The sequence below is a fragment of the Rhinichthys klamathensis genome, unplaced genomic scaffold, assembly GCF_029890125.1.
Source record: "Rhinichthys klamathensis goyatoka isolate OS25496 unplaced genomic scaffold, OSU_Roscu_1.1 h1tg000336l_1, whole genome shotgun sequence".
NCBI classification, from domain to species: Eukaryota; Metazoa; Chordata; class Actinopteri; order Cypriniformes; family Leuciscidae; genus Rhinichthys; species Rhinichthys klamathensis.
Window position 1 is genome coordinate 1,091,532 of NW_026606850.1, and position 23,190 is coordinate 1,114,721.

The 23,190-nt window shown below is 42.4% G+C and overlaps 1 protein-coding gene across 1 annotated transcript; it reads left to right on the forward strand.

Moving 5' to 3' along the window:
* The first annotated feature begins 617 nt into the window (after positions 1 to 617).
* On the forward strand, positions 618 to 22,282 carry prr36b (proline rich 36b). Its single transcript, XM_056272373.1, has 6 exons — positions 618 to 709; positions 3,809 to 4,491; positions 5,344 to 5,437; positions 12,362 to 12,576; positions 14,306 to 18,064; positions 21,333 to 22,282. The coding sequence occupies exons 2-6, from the start codon at positions 3,912 to 3,914 to the stop codon at positions 22,280 to 22,282; spliced, it is 5,598 nt and encodes a 1,865-aa protein (XP_056128348.1). The 5' UTR covers positions 618 to 709; positions 3,809 to 3,911.
* Positions 22,283 to 23,190: the final 908 nt, after the last annotated feature.

Below are 23,190 nucleotides of genomic sequence, written 5' to 3' on the forward strand. Positions count from 1 at the left end.
AACCAGCAAACTGCCCTTTTCCCGCCCCGCCCCGACGAGGAGCCCCGGTGCCCCTGTTTGTGGAGGTCCTTTCTGAATAGAGCCAGTGTTCCCTTGTATTAGACTGATAGACAGGGGTTGAGGGACACTTCTGCAACCTCCGGAGGGCACGCGGTGGGGGGTTGGACGGACGGGGTGGGGGGTGCATAAAGATGCTGTTCTCAAAATAAAAATACTTAGGCCTAAATATAAGATTTAATTTGAATTTCATATAAAAAAATCCATCCATTTTCATTACATGTTTTTTAATAAAAACTAATAATCTAAATGTGATGCATTGTCAGTCACACATACATTTCTGCACTTAAAAAATCATGGCATATTTGCGTTGGAGAAATTGTACGTTTCGATATATATTATCACATTAAGTTTATAAGTTAGTTTTATTAGTTATAAGTTCATTTATTAGTTAAAACTGTGTGTGCCAAATATATGGAAAATATGGAATTCAAATGCATGAAAAACCTTACACATTTTTAAGTGTCTATTATCTGAGCGGAGGCACAATGGAGAATTGGCTGGACAGATTTGATATGTGAAATCCTAAACTGTGGCAAATTAGTCAGCCCTCTGAGTATACGCCAAATCAGAGGCCCGCCGCCAGCAACGATGTCCCCAGTGCATGCAAACGGGCCGGGAGAAGCCATGCGATTCATGCAGCATCTCGGCGGTGTGCAAATTTGTGCTTCATCTCTCACAATCTCTCCATTGATTGCGATTCAAGGGGGGTAAAAACATTTCCTATTGTGAGCTATTCAGATTTTTTGCAGTATTCTTGATCTTCAGTTTTTAGACATGTGGGTTTGGCCCGGAGTGGCTAAAGCTAAGATGGCATTAGCCTGTTAGCACCTGCTGTGCCGCAGTGGTTAGCTGATTGTGAGAAGCGAGCTTTGCACACAGGGGACTTTTTAAGGCACAATGCAGTACTTAGAAATGCATTTATGCATGCATGCATGCACATGGCTGTGTTGTGCATTGCCCTCAGATAAAGAGGCCAAAGTGCATTTTGCCGTTACAATGCGGCGATGACCTGATTTGCATGAGAGTGATCTGCGGTTCAGCGGCGGGACAATTAAAAGACTGATGCGCCGTCGCTGGAGACCTGCCAAAAACACTGCTTCTAGAAGGTATGCAACGTGTATGTGTATGTGTATGCAGTGTTTGTTTACATCATATGTGGGTCTATAGGGGATGAGTGCTTCTCGCCCGGCTGCTGTTAAGAGTGGAGTCATCCCTTCAGGAGCATTAGGATCCTGCACAGGGATTGGTTACGATAATTGGATGAGGCATTAAGCACGAGGCGTGTGCAGGTTCGTCCCTGAGAGTGACGGAGTGTCGGTAAGAGGGTTTGTGCGTAAGACGGTTTGTAGGTACGATGGGTCTTATGTTTGTAAGGTCACAAAGCCACCATATTTACCTTTTCTGGTCGTTTTCTCTCCATCTCGTGCTCCCTAGAGCTGGGTTTAATATTAAATGACAGTGTGTTTATCACAAAGATTTTGTAGCACATCATTATTTTTACTCAAAGGCCCCCCATTTTCCAACACAATATTCGAAGGCCTCCACCATGTAGGCCCCCTATTTATTTAATACACCTATAGACACATTGGGTATTTCTGCAGTAATTATGACAAAGCTCCTTGTTTTTAAATTTATTAACACAATCTGGGAGCGCTGACACATTAACCACGATTAATTTGGGGATTTCAGAAGTTTCAAGAACTGTATGTTCTTCAATAAAAAATGAGCTATTGAGGGATGATAAAAATAAATATGATTTAATTTTTTTTATTCAGATAAGAGATTAAACTTTTACTTTTTATCAGTCTAATTTTTTCATACTTGCCTGTCGAAATCAGCCACTTTGTAGGTCATCAGAAGTCAGAAGAGGTCCTCCCCCCATAATTAGATGGACAGCATAGGCTTCTGACCCCCCGGGTCACTTTTGTTTACATGTAGAGGAAGCTGTCTATATCCCTCAGCAGGATCATTAAGGTCGTAAGGCCATGTGATGGTGAGTGTGTTTTCCTCTCGGAAGGAGGCGGTTTCACTCCTCTAACCTCTTCAGCTCTCCACCACCTGACGTTCTCACATCTGATTCTCATTTATCATTCCTAACTGGATCAATAGCAAGAGAAAAACAGTCAGAAGGGGTAGAGCGGATGCAACAAAGCCTGTATTTATAAGCAACATTAAAATAGAGAGATGTGATCTAGAGGAGGTGTTTTTCATCAGGGAAAACAGCCCTTAAGCTCTCTGAGGTGGAAGCGATGTTGCATGTGGTTGAGTTTGTTTATAAAGCTAAAATCTTTGATGTTCTTCATTACAAACTAAAGCATTATTTAATCCGCCCATATAGTTACTTTTTGTGATTGCGTAGTTGGGTTCATTTAGGCATCTAATAACATGGCAATTGCACTCGGATCCGTACCAAAATTATCAGTCCGAGATTGCCTGAACATGGTCGTCCCGGCCTAATTGAAAATGAACACTGTAGTGGTTCACTTTTGGTGAGAAAGCACACCAACCCCCAACGGACCAAACTATCATAATGGGAAATTTGGTGTGTAAAAAGCAGCACTGTCTGATTCTGAGCATTGCAGTTGAAAACCGAATCAAACCAAGAAGAATGTGTCATTGTAACAATTTAAGTCCCTGTTTTGGAACAAAGTGAACAATCTGCAGGTCTGAAAAATTGTCTCTATTGTTCATTTGCCATGTGAACAGTTGCTTTCAAGTCAATGTGTGGTCATTGTTAATGTCATCAAGTGCACAATTCCTATCAGTAACCGATGGCCATAGATAGATCTCTGTCTAAGACATAATATATCTTTTCATGTCTATTTTCTCATATCTGGCAGCATATATGAATTGGGTTCTTTCCCCCGGGGCTTTCTCTCTCTTTTCCATTACTGTCTCTGTCCCCCTCCCCCAAGTTTCTCTCATTTGGGATGCTCAGCTGCCTGGACCATCTGTGTGAGGACTAACTGAGGAGATTTTGTAATGGGCAGAATGAGTCTGAGGGGTGGAGGAATGAATGTCGACCTCAGAAAAAAACTGGAAGATTCTGGAATATAATAAGGCCGAGGTGTCCGGTGACACTGATGTCCGCCTGAGTGTGTGCGTGAGTGAGATGAGTGTGTGCGTTTTCAGTGTTACTCTTACTCAGTAATTTTTTTCCCATGCTCATTTGAGCCAAGCCACTTCCTCTCGTTGGCCTCTTCCACTGGATGAACTTTGCTGTGGAGCTGCTGCTCTTAAATCATGCAAACAACATCTGCGTCAGTGAGGCATTGTGGGTAATGCATCTGGCATTGCTGCTGCTAGTAGTTAGCAATTAGAAATCCCCCCACCCAGATATTTTTTACACAAGAAATTGCACCAAAATAATCTTATGATGGATGTCTTGCCAAATGTAAAACTATATTAATGACAGCTGTAATCTTATGCCAACCATCACTCCTAATAGCTGGAAACATCATCTTGTGTGGCTTTAGTTCCGTTCGGTTACAGTTTAAACAGATCCACAAGCTCTGAATCAGCTGTTGTTTTCCCTCGGCACAGCAGGCTATTTACCTCATTCCTAATCTCTTTCTTAAGCGTTTCTTCAAGCATTTGCATGCTAACCAAACCTGACTCTTTATCTGATTGTTCTCTTAGGTCCGTCCGCCAGTGAGAGGGGGTACAGATTTCTGTCTTGCCCAGACTTGTTTTTTATTGTCTGAAGTCTCAAATCCGACTATAACTCTTTTGTTGCTTTTGTTTTCAGGTCAATCTTAGGCCGACTGATAGCAGTAGACTCCAACTAGTGCACTGAGTCCTGGGTTCCTGATTTCTCTCCTGCTGAGACGGACCTCCAGGACTAGGACAAGATGAAACCGGATGGTGTTGACACAGCAACAATGGAGCCAATGGAAGCATTAAATGCAGGTCCTGCGATCGAGGTGGCGCCAGTGGGTGAAGCTCAGGACCAGGCTTTGCCCACAATGCAAACAGAAGGTGAACCACAGCCAACAGAGGCACTTTCTGCAACCAATAAGACTGGAAAGGACAAGCCTGCAGACCCCCAAGCTAAGACGAAGGCTCCTGCCAAAGCAAAGGCACCCACCGCTGGTATCAAGGCATCCACGACCAGCTCCCGTCCCACCACTGCTCAAAGCCGTCTAACAAACGGGGCACAGAAGTCGCAAGCTAATGGTGTCACCAAAAAGACCACAACAGGAGGCCCGGAGAAGAAAACCTCTACCACTTCTGCTTCTAAAAAACCAGTTGGCTCCACTACTGCACCCACAACCAAGACCCCTACCAAGGTGGCTGAGAAGAAGCCAATGGGGATGGCGAGACCTGCCAGTACTCCAGCCAATGGCGTGAAGACAACAGGGACAGCGCAGCCCATCAAGAAAGCCCCTGCTGCATCAGCTAATGGCCTGAAGTCTAAACCAAAAACTACAGGTAAGTCAGAAGAATCATCTGAGCTTCTTGATTCTTGAAGTTCAGTGAAGGCCAGGTGTCTCCAACCCTTCTCCTGGAGAGCTGGGCTGTGTCCAAAATCACCCCCTATACCCTTAAATAGGGTCCGAAACCATCGTCGACATTATCGAGTGGACTCATTCAATCACATAATGCACCGCAATAACGAGTGTACTACTGATGTACACTCAACATCTAGATAATACCCATAATGCACTGTGAGGGTTGTGCCAAATTAATTCCTACGTCTTGAATCATACATCCATTTTCCAAACCGCTGGTCCAATGTGGGTACAGCTTAATATCGTATAAATTCAGGCATAATATAATTGACTATTAAATTGTTTAATTAAGGTTTATACATGCTTGTTTCCATGACAGAGTTCAAGATAAATATTTTCATCTAACTACTAGAGCTGCCAGCTTGCTAAGTTTCAAATGATTATTAAACAGCAAGCACGAACTATGCAAAAGCGGCGGACTCAGTTTCTGAATTCACTCACTCATTTTCATTCACTCCTTCAAGTGGACTATATTAGTGGAGTAATGTTGGGAATAGTGAATCAGGGTACAGGGTGCGATTTCGAACTAGCTCTGGAGTCCTGCAGATTTCCAGCCCTGCTCCAACACACCTGTCTGTAATTTCCAAGTAACCTTGAAAACCTTGATTAGCTGGTTCAGGTGTATTTGAACTTTAGCTCTCCAGAAGTTTGGTTGGAGACCCCTGATATATTTTTTTTTTCATGAAATTAATTATGGTATGTACAGAGTATGTATGTATTCTGGTCTGTATTTGTCTTGTTGTTCAATGCTCTTAAACATCCTTCACTCTAGCTCCAGCTTCAAGGCCCGCCACTGCATCCACCACCAAGACCGGCACCACTGGCTCTCCCAAACCTGATAGGCCACCCGTCGCCAAGACAACCAGGTAGGCGTCTCATTGGTTGAGCTCCCAGCCCATGTTTTGTAGATTAGAATTCCGCAATGTGGGCCATTGCAGTAGTTCATTCTCTTCCAAAGTCCTTCAGGCATTACTCATTCAGCTCACGTTGCAGCCCACATCTCTCACAATCACTACTCTTCATTCACTGAATACTTAAAGTATTAGGCATCAAATCTAAGCCTGAACAGGAAAGAATTTTATTTGCTTGGAAATTAACTGGCATAGTCCTCAAATTCCTGATTACAAAAAAACTGTGAGGGGGAACTCTTTCACGATTGAGAGAAAGTTTAGACTAGTCTCGACAGTTTCACACAACGAGATGCTGATATAATGCAGATCTCCCTATATCCAGGACAGATGCAGAGAGATGTTAGGATGGTTATTATCATGCAGGGATACAATCTTAGTCATGCTGGGAATCATAACATTGAGCTCACTGGAGCCGTTTTGAGATGCCTGCAGACAGCCATGAACAGTTTTTTGTTACTTGTTTATAGAGGCAATGAGGGACATCCTGAGGCCTGTAAAGGAGCTCAGACTCATGATGTTATGTGTGGGTGGGGGAAAAATGTTTGTGTGAATTTTGTAACATGTGAACTCTTGTAATGTAATATACATACATTTTTGCAGATCTCCTTAGATTTTGACAGACATTGATTACCTTCTTTTCCTTAAAGAGGTTTGTAGTGTTTTTCCCCCAGTGCTTTTAAAGTAAGGACAAAAGTGGGTCTGTCAAAGTTCTCTTTTGGAGGGTTTAGGTTATTGTTCCAAGCAGCTCTATAATTAATTGCTGTTTTAGTTAGTTAGTAGCCTTGAATCATTAAAAAAAAGAAAAGAATTATGAGTAACCTAGCAAAGGTGACAACTAAAGACAGTAAAAAGTTGCCTACAATTTGTATGATTAATTTGATCAAAGATGTTATTGATATTCATGCTATAAAAAGTCAAAAACAGAGCTCTGCCATGACTCATCATACAGCTGAACAGGACGTTTATTTCAAGATAGAGAAAGAAAGCTGCTGTCTCAAACACAGATTACATCACATGCTGCTTGAAAAGGAAAGACCGTGTAAATGACACTATTAGCACTGCAGTATATTCCAGCACTGGGTTTAGGAAAGATAATCTGGGGAATCCACCCTGAGCCTTTGTTTTCTGTCTCTGCCTCATTATGACTGTAAGCTCAAACACTAAATGGCAGCAAAAAGGCCTCTGTTGTCCAATTAGTGCAGGAGTTTGTGTTTGTATCGTTATTTTGACCCTGTGGGCATCTTCGATCTAACAGGTATTTAATTCTACCTCAGGCCAACGAAGATGAAATTTGTGCAGTTGAGCAGCATAGCAAAACTTTTTTTTTGAGGGCAGTGCCTTTATATTAATTTAACATTTGCTTCACAGTCCAGTAATATATGACTTAGTTTTGGGGCACAGCACAATTTTTTTTGCATTTGTGTGTGTGTGTGTGAAGAATGTTTGCGTAGTGTGCATATACGCCTTCAGCAGAAGAGGTTGTACAGGGAATTCTGCATCTACTGTACCTACTGGATTTTAAATAAATAAAATATGCCGTTGGCATTAAAGGTGTATTCTTGCCACCTAAAACCTTTACATTGCTACATAAAATATGTAGGATTGCAGTTTCTACAAAAAAAAAACCTGTTTCCAAAGCATTCTTCAATGTTGCAGTTGGACTGCTGAACTAAATAGTGCTACAATATTCTACACTTTTCAGGCTGAGATAAAGGGAGCAAGTATTAAGAAAACATGAAGAAAAAACAGCAGTTTGAAGGGGTCGTGTTCGAACAGCGTTGAACGAATGCAAGTCATGCTAGTTGCACAAGTGTAGTGCAGACATGAAAGAACTGGCCAGGAATATGAATCAGTTTTGATTTATGTCGTAACTCAACCTTAATGGATGAGCTCTTTCCTGATGATGATGTCATACTGATGTAAGAGCTATGGGCTAGTCGGTAAAGGGTGCGTCTGTTGCTAAACCATTTCTCATAAATTAATTTCTCTCGTTCTTTGTCCGTCTTGCTCTCGTTCATTGGAGTTTAGTTCTCCCGAGAGATGTTTTATTGCAGCCACTGCACCTAATCTCCAAATGGAGCGTGCGTGTCTCTGAGTGCCCAACAGCCAACTTGATGGATGCTTTACAACACTTCAGTGATTCTGAGTTTGCTGCAGCGCTTACGTGTTCTTCGCTTGTCTGATTTCGGCATCTTTCTAGGCTGTGCCGTTCACTGGTGTCCTGCTCCTGCAGTTTGACATGGCTGTTTTCTGGACATGCACATTTGTCTTCACTATTCAGTCTAGCTGTGAGACTCAGTGGCCTGAGCTGATTATGTTTAAATAGTTTCCTTTCCTCGAATTTTAAAAGCATATATCGTTCCCGCCAACATGAAATATTCATTTACTTAATTTCACGTCATTTCAAATCTGTATGACTTTATTTCAAGGGACACAAAAGGAAGAATGTTGTAGAATGGTGTTTAATGAAACTGAATGGAAGCATTATAAAATATTCTATTATAAGATATTCTTCAAATAGCTACTTTTTGTTTTCCACAGAAGAAAGTCACATGGTCTTTTCAGTAGGGCACAGTCTGAAAGACACTAAGGCCCTGTCCCATTTCTCCCCCCTTAAAACTTCCACTTGGTTTTGAGTGCCCTCGACAGTAAAGTCCCCTCAACGAGGGAAGTGGGGGTGAAGATCTTTCCCTATGAAATGGGACACCACTATATGCAAATTAGCGTAGCAAACGTGCTCACCTACATCACGTGCAGTGTCGACGTGTCTACCAGTAGTAGCCTACTACTATTTACATTCAGTCATTTTGCCATATTTTTGTGTGTATTTGATCGTTTAGACGGACATGAAACCCAAAGTATTGGTTTGCTTGTCTAGTTGCAGTCCGTTCCAAACTCGCACCGCTATGGGAACAGGGGCAACGTCTCTTGCGCGGATCATTGTGCTTTTAATAGCTCTTTTGAGATGACAGCGCGCTGTGAAGGGAAAAATGATGCGCTAGACGAACGTGGCTAGTTTTTAATAGTTTTACCTCATTTATCATCTTTTTATAATCCTTGGAAGCCAAAATCGAAATCGAAAATAAAATTAGATTAACTACCCAGATCAGATGTATATTTGATGGGGAGACTCTCTCGAAGCACTCGGCAGATATCATGAACATCGTCAGATAGCTTCGTGAAATATTTTGAAACATTAGTGTTCAAAACTCAACAGTCTATATTGGATGTGCATCAAACTAACATATTCCAACCTATTTCGAAATTTTAACATGCTTATTTGCGAAAATATACTTAATTCAATTGTTCCTATCCAGCGGTGTCCACCATCTTGTTTGAAAAATTTGGCCGGCTCACAAGGTATCCTGGGGAATTTCATCTCCCACTTAGTTTTAAGCCTGCAACGGACCTCACTATGTTTTGAGGGTTGATTTTAAGGGAAGAATAGCACTCCCCCTTGTTCCCTAAAGTTTTGGGACACCCTACCCCTACACGAGAACGCGCAAAAACGAGGGTTAGGGCAAAAATCTAGGGGAAGGGGAGGTATTGGGACAGGCCCTAAACAAAAACAAAATGGCTCCGTGTGCTGTCTAGTTAGTGCAGGAGTTTGTGTTTACAGGCATCTTTGATTTGATGCATATTTGCTGCCGCAAGCCAAGAAATCACTGCAGATGTGCACATTACGATCTATGACTCAGACCAGTTTTGCTGTTGGGGTAAAATACATAAATAAAATTTTATTCAGATGAACGACTTTTGGCCTTTATCAAGCTAACACAGCAAACTGACACGCAGGTGAGTGCCAGCAGGTAGACGCAATTTCATCAAACGCTGCTGAATCACAGCTTCACTAATGCACCGGGATTCACCCTGAAGGGACGTGAACCTCTTTATTGAGGTTAAAGAGTCCCTTCAGGCCAGAGTGCCTTATTAAAATCTCATCAGCCATAGTCTGCCAGTCACTGGCTCAGGAGGAGGTCGTCTTCCTCATTGCCGCTGTGGCTTCAGGGGAAGTTTTGTCACTCACAAATATAACAGCAAGTTAAACAGTGGTTATAAACCAATAAGACTCCAGGCTTCCCCCGTCGCTCACAAATCATTAAAGTGCTATCTATAAAATGCTTGAATGGCGCGCCATTAGCTCGAAGCAATTCACGCAAATGCATGTGTGTCAATGTGCTTGGATTGTTTTTAAGCTTCGGTGCATTTTGGGGTTTTAATGTGCATTGTATTTGCCCCCAACCATGACACAGATCTGACGGCAAATTACACTCAAGTGAAGATAAAATGGGAAATAATGGCCTTTTCTATTAGGGAAACAGTTTACTCAAAGATGATAATCAATGACATTATTTACTCACCCTAATGTTCCTCCAAACCAGTATGACTTTCTACATTTTGCAGAAAATTAAATGATTAGCTTGCAGATTGTCAACAGAGTGCATGTAAACGAACAATGTTCTTCACTCTTTCTCAATATTACCTGCACCAATATTATAAGCACTGTTTATTTGTCAGCAAATGTCTTGTGACAGCTCCAGGGCTTTTGTTAAAACTACAGCTTTATCTTCCACATTTTTGTAATCCTGCCCACGGACAGTCGGATCGACAGAGGGGTGTGCCAACATCAAAGTGCATTGTGGGTGTTGAAGTTTTTGGTAAAAGAGAATACCACAGCCCTTTTTCTCAGTTTTCTCTAGTCACGTAGCACCGATTTTAATTTCTTCATATTTCTGCTGCATAGACAGCCAGGTTTTATTAAAAGCCCATCTTGACAGCGGAAAGCCCCTTTTTTTGTTATTTGACCAGGGCTGTTAGGTTCCCGAAAGGACAATAAAGTACCACACATGTGCTATAAATGTGCCATAAAAGACCCAAATAATATAGTGCACAAGTCATATGAACTGTTGTTATTGTCCTTATTGGAGCTTGACGGCTCCTAGTCACTGTATTCTTTCATTGTATTATAAAGAGGTTGTTTGTTTCTCTTTCTCTGTCCCGCACTCTCTTGAACTCATTCTCTGTCTTTTATGTTCCAAGAGAATGATGCTACTGCTAATCTCTGCGAGCGCTCTTCCTAAACCGAGTCATCCTGTCACTGTAGATTATACATATCGGTTTTATGTTTGAGATTAAGAGGAAGACTTTTATAGAAGCTCTCATTCGCTCTCTTTTTCTATAGCTCTCATTCGCAGTCTTTCTCATCTCATAGTGCATTCTTCCCTATACTAGTCACAATTGTTCCCTAATGTTCTGTTAAATCATTATTTTCTACCTGTTATATGATGACTCTTTCATTCCCACTTGCTGTGTGTCTTTACTATGGTCTACTAAGTATGACTTTTTGATGGTAAAATCAATGAAGGGATGACTCGGTGTGAGAGAAAAAGCATTAAAGACCCAGTACAAAATTATGATTTTTATGATGATGGCTTCTACTTTATATTGACAACTAAATAATATAGATTATTATATATTATTAAATATATTGGCCATCCTTTATAATTGTTAAATCTGAAAATGTGGTTAAAAAACAACTGAACACCTTCTTTATGAACTGTTCACAGGCCTAAATATCAAGTTGGCTCACAGACTAATGTACTAATCCAGGTTGTGAGCTTAAGTAGGTGTTTTTGTAAAGTGAAACTAGGTCGAGGAGCTACAACACAGCACTGCATTAATTCATGTGTGGTTTTCTCTGTCAGGTTTATCTGTTTATAGACTTGCCCTCTTTGTTCCAGAACTTTCACTGCTGGATCTCTCTCTCTTTTGCTCACCCGCTCACTCTCTCACCTGATACTCCATATGTAGGACACCAGAATTATGTAGCATCTCATCCCTGCAAGTGCATTGCCTATATGAAATGTGAAATGCATAGCGCATGTATTTTAGCGTGATGCATACTCTTTTCCCGAGTGGGATTTCCATGCTTATTTTTAGTCATCACAATGAAAGATTTACATGGTGCTCGCTGTGTCTTGTCGCCCAGCCTCGTGCTCTCCAGCTCTTTATTTAGAACAGGAGAGACACATGCAGTGGAGCGTAGACAGAGGAAATCAGAAGCTCCTGCCAGACCCACAGGATGTAGGTTAGTTTACTCAGACCTGACCTGGACATGTATTGAGTCACTGGCGTGTGCCGAGTTTAACTCATACTAGACCAGAGTGGACAGATACTAGATCCCTTTCTCAGGGCAAAACACGTGTACTACCACTGAGTCAGGCACCGCAGGGTAGAAGAGAGGCATTGTGGGTAGATAACTGGGGGAGGGGTTGTCTTGAAGAGAATGTTTTTGCTAGTATTAACATTGCTCCAGGTTGTGTTCCTGAGCTACCTGTCCTGGCCTTCTGTGCTGTGACTAACAAACCTCTGTCCAATGAGTCACTGCCCTAGATGGGATACATGGCCCATCACCCACAACTAAAATGTCATAAGAAGAGGAAGATGGAATTTTTCTCATACAAACTAGTATTATAACTTCTCTGTGTGATCTTTCATTCTTCTGTTTAACTGCTGGGGTCTTTGTCCTAGCTGGACATGAAAGCGCAACTGAAGTCTCCTACCACAAAATTTTGCTAGCTAGGAGCAGACTTAAAGGGTTAGTTCACCCAAAAATGAAAATTCTGTCATGACTTACCCTCATGTTGTTCCAAACCCGTATTCGTTTCTTTCTTCTGTTGAACACAAAACAGAAGAAAGAAACTCATTCAGATTTGGAACAACATGAGGGTGCGTAAGTGATGACAGAATTTTCATTTTTGGGTGAACTATCCCTTTAAAAAATGCCTTAATGACTCGCCACACCTGTTATTAAGATTTGACATGGTCTTCCTCTGTAATGATTTTTTAACTTTCTTCTGTCACATCTGCTATCTACAGGTCAGTTGGCTCTGCTCCTGCAGCTCGTTCTTCACCTGCTGCCCCTAAGCCTGCGACCCCAACAACTGCCGGCAAGACATCTACATCCAGACCAACTACTGCTACACCCAAGACACCATCTACTACTGCTAAACCTTCTCCTGCTAAAACCACAGCACCCCCTGCTGGTCGCACTCCCACTCAGACTCCTAAGACCACAACACCTGTCAAGAAAGGTGGGCACCTCGTGGAATACAATAAACGCATGCATGTAGTTCAGATCAGAGCATGTGAGCGAAGCGGAGCGGTGTGACGCTCCGCTCAATATGCGCTCCGCTCAGACGCTCACAGCCCAAGCAAACGCTCCACTCACAAAACGCTCACGCTCACCGGTAAAACAAATCCCGCTCAGATCCCGCTCCGACATTACATTTCTCTGTAGTAGGCTAATTGATTTCGGTTTGTATTGGATTTCTTGAAATAATGTATTAATAGTTGGATTATAAATATCAGTTATGATATGACATTCTGTACTTTAATTCATTTAAATGCATTAAATTAACTTTATCAATTAAAAAAACATGACATTGCCCTTTAGCAAACTTGCCTATAAAATGCAATAACTGAAAAAGTATATTCAATTTTACGTGAACATAACTGCCATTGCAAAACAGGCACATAAAAAATAAATAAAAACAAGATGAAATGCATAAAGAACTCCACAAAACGCATCTGGATTATCATGCCCATAAATAATATTTGTGTGTTGGCTATGGCTATATAGATTATTTTTAGTTGCACTGATATGATGATTGCATAACGAATTAACAATCCATTACTCCCACCCAACGCCACCATGTTTTAATAATTAGTTTCCTCATTTTAATTAAAGCGAACACACAATATACTATATAATAATTCATTAGCCTGGTTTAGTAAATCGTGCATGGCCACGTTGTAATAATTAGTTCCCGTGTTTTAATAAAACGAGAGGATAAATTACTTCAACAATGTGGCCATAATTTACTAAAACCAGACAACAAATTTAATTTGTGGCCATGATTTAGCCTAAATGAGAGGGTGCATTCTTAAATTAATGGGAAAGAAATTTCGTCGTGCAACCCGGTCACACTAAATGCATCTCTATAGCATGCAATGTGTTTATCGTGCAATTTATATGCGAAAATTAGTTTTTCCATGCATATGATACGCATGGGTAGGTTTATTAGTGGTGTGGGGTACGTATGTAGCATACGTTTGGGTAGGATTAGTGTTATGGGATGCGTGTGTATTACACGCAATAAAGTGCGTATCATATGCACGCGAAAACGGCGTATCATATGCACATAAAAACTAATTTTCGCATATAAAGAGCAAGGTACAACACAATAGCTACCTTACCTATTTATCTAATTTATTATCGTACGCCTATAGTTCACCTTTTGCTGCACAATGTTAGCGTAGCACATCCTCGTGCTTTCTGCCAATGTGCCGCTTTAGATTCCAATATGAATCTATGAGTCTCACCACACTCCCTTTCAATTTCTTCTCCCTGCTCGTTCTTAACTTTGATTTTTCTGTGCATTTATATATAAGGCTTGCAACTGCACTAAAACAATATTTGAACTCCATGACCTATTGCTCCACTCGTGATTAGCTATTTTACAGACTGTCTAGAACTAGCAAATCACCAAAGTGCATTCTGGGTTGAGCGAGCGGCGCTGAGCGGAATGAGCGAGCGGAGCGGATTCTTCAGAAAGCCGTTCTCCGCTCTGGAGGAAATTTAAGATTTCTAAGAGCTCGCTCAGATGGATCAGATGCAATCCTTGAAGCATTCTTACTGTGTTTTAAATATTTATTAGGATTTCATAAAATACATACTTTCAGTCTACAGTATTTACACTATTTAAATTCTATTTAAAGCTGTGATACTAAGTTTGAAATTTTATATTCTTTTTTCATTAGATGTCAGTAAGCAGCCATCCACTCCAGCAACCAAGAAGCCCACATCTTCTCCACTCACCCGGCCAGCACCAGCCAAGACCACCAAACCTGACACACCTAAGTCAGCCTCCACTGCCAAGGCAGAATCAGCTTCCAAAAAGCCTACCACCTCCACCAAGGCGGCAGATGTTAAGACTAGTAAGCCCAAGGAGAGCAAAGGAACACCTTCCAAGGAGGTCAGTGCAAGCTCCAAGACCACAGGCAGCAAGCCCAGTGCTAAAACAAGCAGCCCAAAGAAGTCAGTTGGCAGTAGCACTCCAATGCCATTGAAGGGTGGCCCTAAAGCCTCCCAGCCTGCAGACATAGCAGCCACAGAGGTTGAGAAGAAGGATGTGGTTTCTGCTGTGGTTGCAGCCACGGCTGTAGCTTCTGTTGCAGCTGCTGCTGTTGTTTCTGTGGTGACCTCTAAGGAAGCCCCCGAAGAATCAGCTACAGGTTTTGTTCCTGCTGCCACTGAAGAGACACCTGAGGACTTGTTTACCCTAGTCAATCCTGCTGCCTCTGAGGTGAAATTAGAAGACTCATTTACAACTCTCATTCCTGCTTCCTTTGAGAACTCTAAAGATGATTTTAAAGAAATGGCTACATCTGTACTTGCCCCTACGGAAGTACCTGAAGACAAAGTTACACCTGTCATTTGTCCTGTCTCTGAGGAAACACCTGAAGACATAACTACATCTGTCATTCCCCCCACCTCTGATCAGGCACGAGAAGAAACTGTTTCACCTGTCATTCCCCCTACCTCTTATGAGGCACCTGAAGAAACAGTTTCACCTGCCCTTCCTCCTACTTCTGAAGAAACACCTGAAGATAGAACTACATCTGTCATTACCCCTACCTCTGATGAGGCAAGAGAACAAACTGTATCATCTGTCATTCCCGCTACCTCTTATGAGGCACGAGAAGAAACTGTTTCACCTGTCATTCCCCCTACCTCTTATGAGGCACCTGAAGAAACTGTTTCACCTGTCATTCCTCCTGCTTCTGAAGAAACACCTGAAGATAGAACTACATCTTTCATTACCCTTACCTCTAATGAGGCACGAGAAGAAACTGTATCATCTGTCATTCCCGCTACCTCTTATGAGGCACCTGAAGAAACAGTTTCACCTGTCATTCCTCCTACTTCTGAAGAAACACCTGAAGATATAACTACATCTTTCATTCCCCCTACCTCTTATGAGGCACCGAAAGAAACCGTTTCACCTGTCATTACCCCTACCTCTTATGAGGCACCTGAAGAAACTGTTTCACCTGTCATTCCTCCTTCCTCCGAAGAAACACCTGAAGACAGAACTACATCTGTCATTGCCCCTACCTCTTATGAGACACCTGTTGAAACTGTTTCACCTGTGATTCCTCATGCCTTTGATAAGGAACCTGAAGACACAGTTACACCTGTTATTTCTCCTACCTCTGATGAGGTAGAGCTTGTCTATCCCCAGGATGTCCCCCTGAGCATGGACACTTATAAAGACACTTATGTCATGTCTGAACTGGCTGCTGAAATGGATCTGGTCAGCCTGGAGGAACCAGTGCCTGCTGTGTCTCCCCTGGGCACCACAATACTGTCACCACCATCCTCTCCCACCGGCCCAACATTCATGCCAGTCGAGCTCCCAAGCTCAGCTCCCCTACTGGGCTTGCAGGGTCCAGCTGAACCGTGGGCACAGAGCTCTTCACTGTACACCAGCACTGCGACCATAGAGAACCAGGAGCAGGAAAGTCAGCAGGATGAAGAAAGTGACGATGATGATGAAAAAGAGCAGAACGATATACAGATGCCCTCTGCAGCAAAGAATGTGATGGGAGACTTTGGTCTGCTGGGCTCCACTGGTGTGGATCACATCAAAAGTGAGGCTCCTGTCTGCCCCTGGCAAGAAAGAGAAGAGGCAGTGGAGAAAGCTGAAGAAGAGATTAATGAAGATAATGAGGAAGAGGAGAAAGAGAAAGAGGAGGAGGAAGATAAAGAGGGGGAGGAAGATGAGGAGGAGGAGGAAGAGGTGAGAGAGATTGGCATAAAGGAATCAGTGCCCCAGACAGAGAAAAAAGATGACTTTAAAAAGGGGGTGGCAGATTTTGCCAGCTGTGATTGGGGTATGATGCAGTCAGATGACATGTACAGCAGTAACAAACATGACTCAGAAGTGACATATCCCTTCAATGCTGAAGACAGCTGCAGTGCTAAAGAGACAGGTGACTTCATCATGAGCGAGACAGACAGGGAACAGGCATTCACAGGGCCTCCTGGAATTCAGTCTTTCGGTAGTGAAGATGAAGAAGATGATGAGGAAGATGAGCATAATATGAAGGAAGACATGGATCTGGGCTTAGAGCATGATGATGAGTATTACAAGAAACAGAAAGAGTTAGAGAAGGAGGACAAAGATGTGGAAATGGTCCACAGGCACATAGCTGAAAGTGGACTTGGAGTTTGTGGAAATGATAGTAATGAAGATGATGATGATGATTACATAGAAGAGCGTCATCTAGATCTCAAGAGCATGGGTCACACTGCTGCAGCACCATCTATGCCTTTGACAGCAGCATGGAGTCATTCAAATCCATTCTCTGATCCCTTGGCCCAGCCTGCCTCCATCCTGTCTGAATCAAGCCTGTCATATTCAAGATTTCAAGAGCCAGAAACACTTAGCAAATTCCAAGTCGACCCAGACACAACCACCAAATTCTCAGCTGATCCAGATACACCACCCAAATCCCCAGTTGAGGCTTTTCTGGACAGGAGTTCACCCCTAATTCAAGCATCAGAACCTCAATCTCATATACAAGAGGATACTGGGAGCTCTGTCCCAGCAGAGTCGGGTATCTTGGCTGCTCCTGCCATTGGAATGTCCCAGTCCAGCACTCTCAGTGGGACAGCCTTGGCTGTTCACAGTAGCAGTGAGACCAGCACACCTGAAGAGCTTCGGGATTATGACAGCAGCTCAGGTGTAGAGTCCCGATCAGACAAGCAGCAAACACCAGTCCCTGCCATGCATACAGACATGGAGCAGGACCTTGGTATTCACCTTGAGCGTTGTGATGGGGAAGAGGAAGAGGCAGAGGCAGAAACTCTGCCAGCCGATGAGGTACTGGGTGATGCGGCAACAGCACCAGCCTCCGTTCCATCATCACCATCAACCTCCGGTGATGAGGCCAGTGATACAGAGGGTGAGATGCAGATCAATGACCCTGATGTCACGGTTGATGACAACACCACAGTCCCCCACAACCTTGCAGCCCTGGAAGAGGATGAGGAGGCCCCTGAACAGATTGGAGAGGAAGATGGGGATACACCTCAGTCAGCCAACTCTGTGGCCTCCTATGGTTTTGACTGCTCCGCGTCCATCTCCAATGCCCACTCCATGGCTGAGAGCTGTGGAAAGAGCCCAGGTATCTTTAGCTTGGAAAATGAAGAGCAGCTTCCAGAAGAGGCCAAGGATCCCTCTTTCATCAAGGAGCTCACCCTACCAGCAGCTACCGCCTACAGTGATGACTTGTTGGGCTGCCCAGTGGACTTGCTGCCTATAAGTGAGCCCACAGAGAGAGATGCTGGGTTTGACGAGCACTACATGCTGTGTAGTAAGACAGACCCAGGCTCTATGGAGGAAATGGATCCCGAGTCCCCCATGCACCTCTCACCCCAACATGGGGACGATACAGATGGCCAGCCACCTTACTACTCTGCTATATGTGATAAGACTGATAACTTTCTGGCAGGTAACGTATAAAGTCCCTCCTTCGGAATGCACCTTGTCTACCCCAGACCCCAAGCTCCCACCCTGTGTCCTTCATTTCTTCCAAATGTGGGGTTAGCGAGCGGAGAAATTAATAGAAATAAGTAATAGAAAGGGGAAAGAGAAAGGGGGAGCTGCCAGGTGAGGGATTATAGCTTTGTCTGAGCTGCTCTCTGTTCTTTTATTACCACGGTGATGGTTATGATTGTATGGCTTCAATTTGTGTATGTACAGTAGCTATTCTCATTTTCTATTAGAATGTACTTTTTAAATAACACTGCGCTTCATGGCACCCCTGAACCTGCAATGTTAGACTAAGTTAAGATAACGTCCTTTGATGAAAGGACAAAAATGCAAAAAAATAAACACTTGGTGGACTTCAACTACCTTTGTATTTATCCTACTGTTTTTACCAATCAAATGTCAATTTTTTATACTTTGTTTTTGTTTCTTCTTGTTTTTATTTGATTTGTTGTTATGATCCCTGTCTTACCTTAATGTTTGTACACACATCAGTTTTCCTGCACTGTAAAAGTAGCTTTACTGTCTTTTTAAACTTATTCCAGTGTCCAGCACTAACTGTTTTAGCATTAAATACAGGTTAGATAATCTTCAGAAGCTTTTCACTCTCAAAGTGTTTGACATAGGAGGTGAATGAGTGTTAGATGGCAAGTCATACTCCAATTTTTGGTTGTGTTTTGTTAGTTTTGGGCTACTGCTGCGCATTTTAGTGAAGGATAACATAGATTCTCATTGGCACGTAACTTAAGTGCTTTAAAGTACTGGGCTCAGATTGATCTGGATTCTTTCATTTACAGTAGTTGGACATGTGTACTTCAGAACGGACTACTATTTCTGTTCATGGAAATTCAAGTGTTTTCTTGCATTTGTAAAACTTAAAATGATGCTCGCAGGTCAGTGTACTGAGTATTGGGACATTTCAACAAGAATTGGAACTGCATGTGCAACTAATTAAGATATTGTTATAATCTTGATATGATTCCAGACATCATCCGGGGATGTTTGGACATTAATGATTCACAATATTCCATTAAACATCATTGCAAGGCTGTCTGTTCCTGTTTGTTTTGTTTTTTGAGTGGCATGATGGTCTATTCTCATCCGAGTGCTCCTGTGGAATTTTATTTTGAACAGGAAATGGATATCTGCTGAAATGGTGTTTATTCCAGATGTGTTTTGATGAAATGACAGTCAGTGTTCATAGTCTATAATCCCCCTCTTCAATAGCATGTCATTCCTCTTAAACTCAACACAAGAACAGGACCCCTCCCTGAAAGCCAAACACAATAAAGTTGCATGGTATCTCTTAATACATAAACAAAAACTTGACACAAATATTTCAAAACCTGCCTGAATGTTAATTTGGTCCTGTGTCAGTGAACTTTCTTTCTTGCTTTTCCTATTCCATCTCTCAGTATATCTCTCTCTCTCTCTCTCTCTCTCTCTCTCTCTCTCTCTCTCTCTCTCTCTCTCTCTCTCTCTCTCTCTCTCTCTCTCTCTCTCTCTCTCTCTCTCTCTCTCTCTCTCCCATCTCCTCTGCACTTCCTTTCTTTTTTTTTTTAAATCACCCATCATCAAAAAAAGTCATTTTACATCAAAAATATCTGGTGGTAAATTTAACAAAGTACAATTTATCATCCATTTAGCTCTCTGTCTGTTCTGTTATGCGAAATTATGTGTGCCAGGTGACAAACATTAAGAGAGGGATTTTGTTGTTCTCTCCAAATTCCCACAAATCCAATATTTTAATTTAAGGTTTAAAAATGAGCAAGTTTAGGTTATTACCACATCATGTGGATGTATGTATGTATCATTTACCCTTAAAAACTGCCATCATTAATGGAATTTTATCTTTATTTCATTTATATTATTTTTACATTTTATTTAGATTGTTATATATATATATATATATATATATATATATATATATATATATATATATATATATATGTGTGTGTGTTATTGTTTTTTATGAATATATTATATCATATTATTATTACATTTTTATTTATTATATTTATATATGATTATTTACATTTCTAAGTCCTATTCAGGTAGTCTATAAATGTATTTCAGGTACATATGCAGTGAAAAATTACATTTTTTATTTTTAATCCAGGTACTGTTCCAAACAATCAGAACCCACTCTGCAACCCACTCCAATCCTTGGATTGGTTTAGATATGACACCTAATTTATTTGATTACATACTTGAATTTCCAGAATGAAACCCAAAATATATTTTGTTTGTTTTTATTTGAATATATGGTAGCGTATGCTTATAGGCGAACACAAAACCTTTCATACTCCACTTGAGTATACTCCATTTGATAGCATGCACGTGCACAGGTGGTCGACACATGCGCTCTAGAAAGTTTCATCCTTGTCCAGTGTCTGCGCTATTTTTCTTCAGAAGTTATGACCAATAAACATGTCTCTGTATTCTTTTAAACTAAAGCTGTGGCTATCTCATAACCCCCTTACACAAGTGCTTGTCAATGCGGGCATCTGTTGTTGTTGTTGCAGTCTCCGGTATTTTGATGTTGTTGTTCTGTCTTTTTAGTTTCGTTTTCTACTGTGAAACAACGACCTGGGCCAGTGTTGACACCTGGTTGAACAACTGATTAAAGCAAAACAAATGTAGTGCACATCTGCGACCTGCACGTACGTGTAAAAAACCTTAGTATACTTTGGGCTTAACATTCAAGATTTCTTTACACAGTTAAATATTTTCAGTCAGAATGAACTACTCTCTTGAATCTTGCTGGTGACATTTTTTGAGCTGCACAATCTAACTTGTTCACTGAATATTACCTGAAAGGAATATTCAACGTTAAATACAAGCTCGATCCACAGCATCTCTGGCTTGAGAGCACTTGGCGCATGGACTCTTTTTTGATTTTACAAACAGAACCCATAATAAATTATTTTCTTTGGTAACCAACAGAATGCCACCGTATTGAATGTCTTGAACACAGAATATTCCTTATGTGATGGTTTGCTAGTTTTTAAAAATATTCTAAGGTGTTTACAGGAAGGATGTGCGGGAAAACTCGATTCCAGACTTTATTAAGTTTTGTCTAATTTGTTGTTTGTTTTGTGTGTTTTATTTTCTTGTCTGCCTGTTCCTCTTTCTGTCTGTGCTTTTCCTCTGTTCCTGTTCAGTCACACCCTTCTTCATAACAAATCTGTCAGTAAACGCATATTGCAAGTGCTCTTGACTGTCCACAGGGAAACCCTGGAACAACATACAGACTGGTGAAGTTTCACTTAACCAACAGGAGAATAATAACCATCCAAGACTAATCCAAGAAATGAATGACAATAACTACCTTGCTCCTCTGCCGGACCAACAGAGGCAGCTACAGAAGCCACAGCCTCGCATCGATGTCCAGCATGTTGATGCTCCTCCGAGGTTCCCACTGACTGCATTGGTGCCGAACATGCAGCTGCGACGGTTAGAGCAGCACCAGTTGCAGTTGAGACACATTCGACGGCGCCAGGAGCAGGAACGGCTGCAACGCCTGTGTCTTGAGGAGGAAAGGCAGAGGCAGGATCAGCAAAGGGCACTGGAAAGGCAACGCCGAGAGCTGCTTCAGTTGCAGCTGCAGCAGCAGCAGCAGGAACACCGGCTACGCCGACAGCTCCTGCAGCGCCAGCTTGAGATGGAGCAGCAACAGAGAGTCAAACAGCAGTCGCAGGTGAAAGGGCAACCGCCGTGTTTCCTGTCGCCCTCATCTGGACTCTGCACCATCTACGAGGCCATGGAGACCAGCGAGGAGGAAGAGGATGCGGAGAACAGATCTGGTGGAAACCAAGGGTCCCCCAACCAGACTGGCCATTCAATCCCGACGGACCTACCGCTGAGAGTGGCCAACGGAAACCTTCGCCGACCGCCACCACAAGAGCTGGACTGGAACACAAAACTGGACATGGTCCAGCAGCTGATTAACCAGACTCTGCTTCTGGCCGGGGAGGGCGGCTGTCCTCCACTCCTGTACCTGCCTGGGCAGGGAGGGGGAATCCTCAGCCCTCTGGAGAGCAGCCTGTGGCCACACATCATGTCCCACTTTGACTGCTCCACCGCGACAGTGGCTTCAGTCAGTAGTTACTCCCCCAGCAGCCAAGCCAGTTCCCCGCAAGGCGACTGGACTGTGGTGGAACTGGAGACGCATCATTAAAAGCCTGATTCCTCGATCAGCCAAGCATGTGCACTAATACAATATCAATCCCATATCCTAAACTATTATAGAAACTCAATACTGTCCAAAGCCATGTTTCCACCGAAATTACCCAGAACAATTTGTCCCAGGAACTTTCCCCCCCCCAGAAATGCTGTCTGCATTTCCATCGCAGCCTAAAGTACCGTGAAGATTGGGCAAATTAGTTATGTGACGTAGGACTGTGCACGACTTTCCAGTTACCACTGGATTACGTCCTCCGCATATAAGCTTAATAAAGCCTGAACATTGTCATCGGTCCATCGGTCGTATTTTTTTTAAACTCGATTGTTGATTCGAATAGCAAACAACTCTTACTGCACGCACCGCAACTTACTTTTAAAAATGGTGGTTGAAATAAAATGCTGGGTGAACTCAACCAATCTGTGTATTCAGCGCCCAAGTCCCACCCCCGAAAGTTCCTAAACTTTGAAAAATTACTACCTCGCCTGCAGTCTTCTGAGGGGGAAATTTTTACCCAAATCTTTTATTTAGATCCTGGTTTCCGCAGTCAAAACACACAGAGTACCACCCCAAAATCCCTAGTTCCTGGAGAAAGATCCTGCGGTGGAAACGTGGCTTAATACCTGCACTAGCATTATACCGGGGTGCCCAATCCTGACTATGAAGAGCTTCCCCCCAGTTCAGTTTCAATCCTGCTCCAACACACCTGTCTGTAATTATCAAGTTTTCCTGAAGATCTTAATTACCTGGTTCAGTTGTGTTTGATCAGGATTGGAGCTGCAGGGAGGTAGACCTCCAGGAACAGGATTGAGGCCTGCATTATAGAGATTTATACTATTCGACCCCTATTCTCAAACTATTATTTTTTTGTTTGTTTGTAATTGTGGTCTCATCCATTCTGAATG

Bases quoted from the DNA above. Each gene is read 5' to 3' on its own strand.
- prr36b (XM_056272373.1), top strand. From the start codon at position 3,912: ATGAAACCGGATGGTGTTGACACAGCAACAATGGAGCCAATGGAAGCA. The intron at 4,492-5,343 runs GTAAGTCAGAAG...CCTTCACTCTAG, and splicing joins GTCTAAACCAAAAACTACAG to CTCCAGCTTCAAGGCCCGCC. The intron at 5,438-12,361 runs GTAGGCGTCTCA...TGCTATCTACAG, and splicing joins CCCGTCGCCAAGACAACCAG to GTCAGTTGGCTCTGCTCCTG.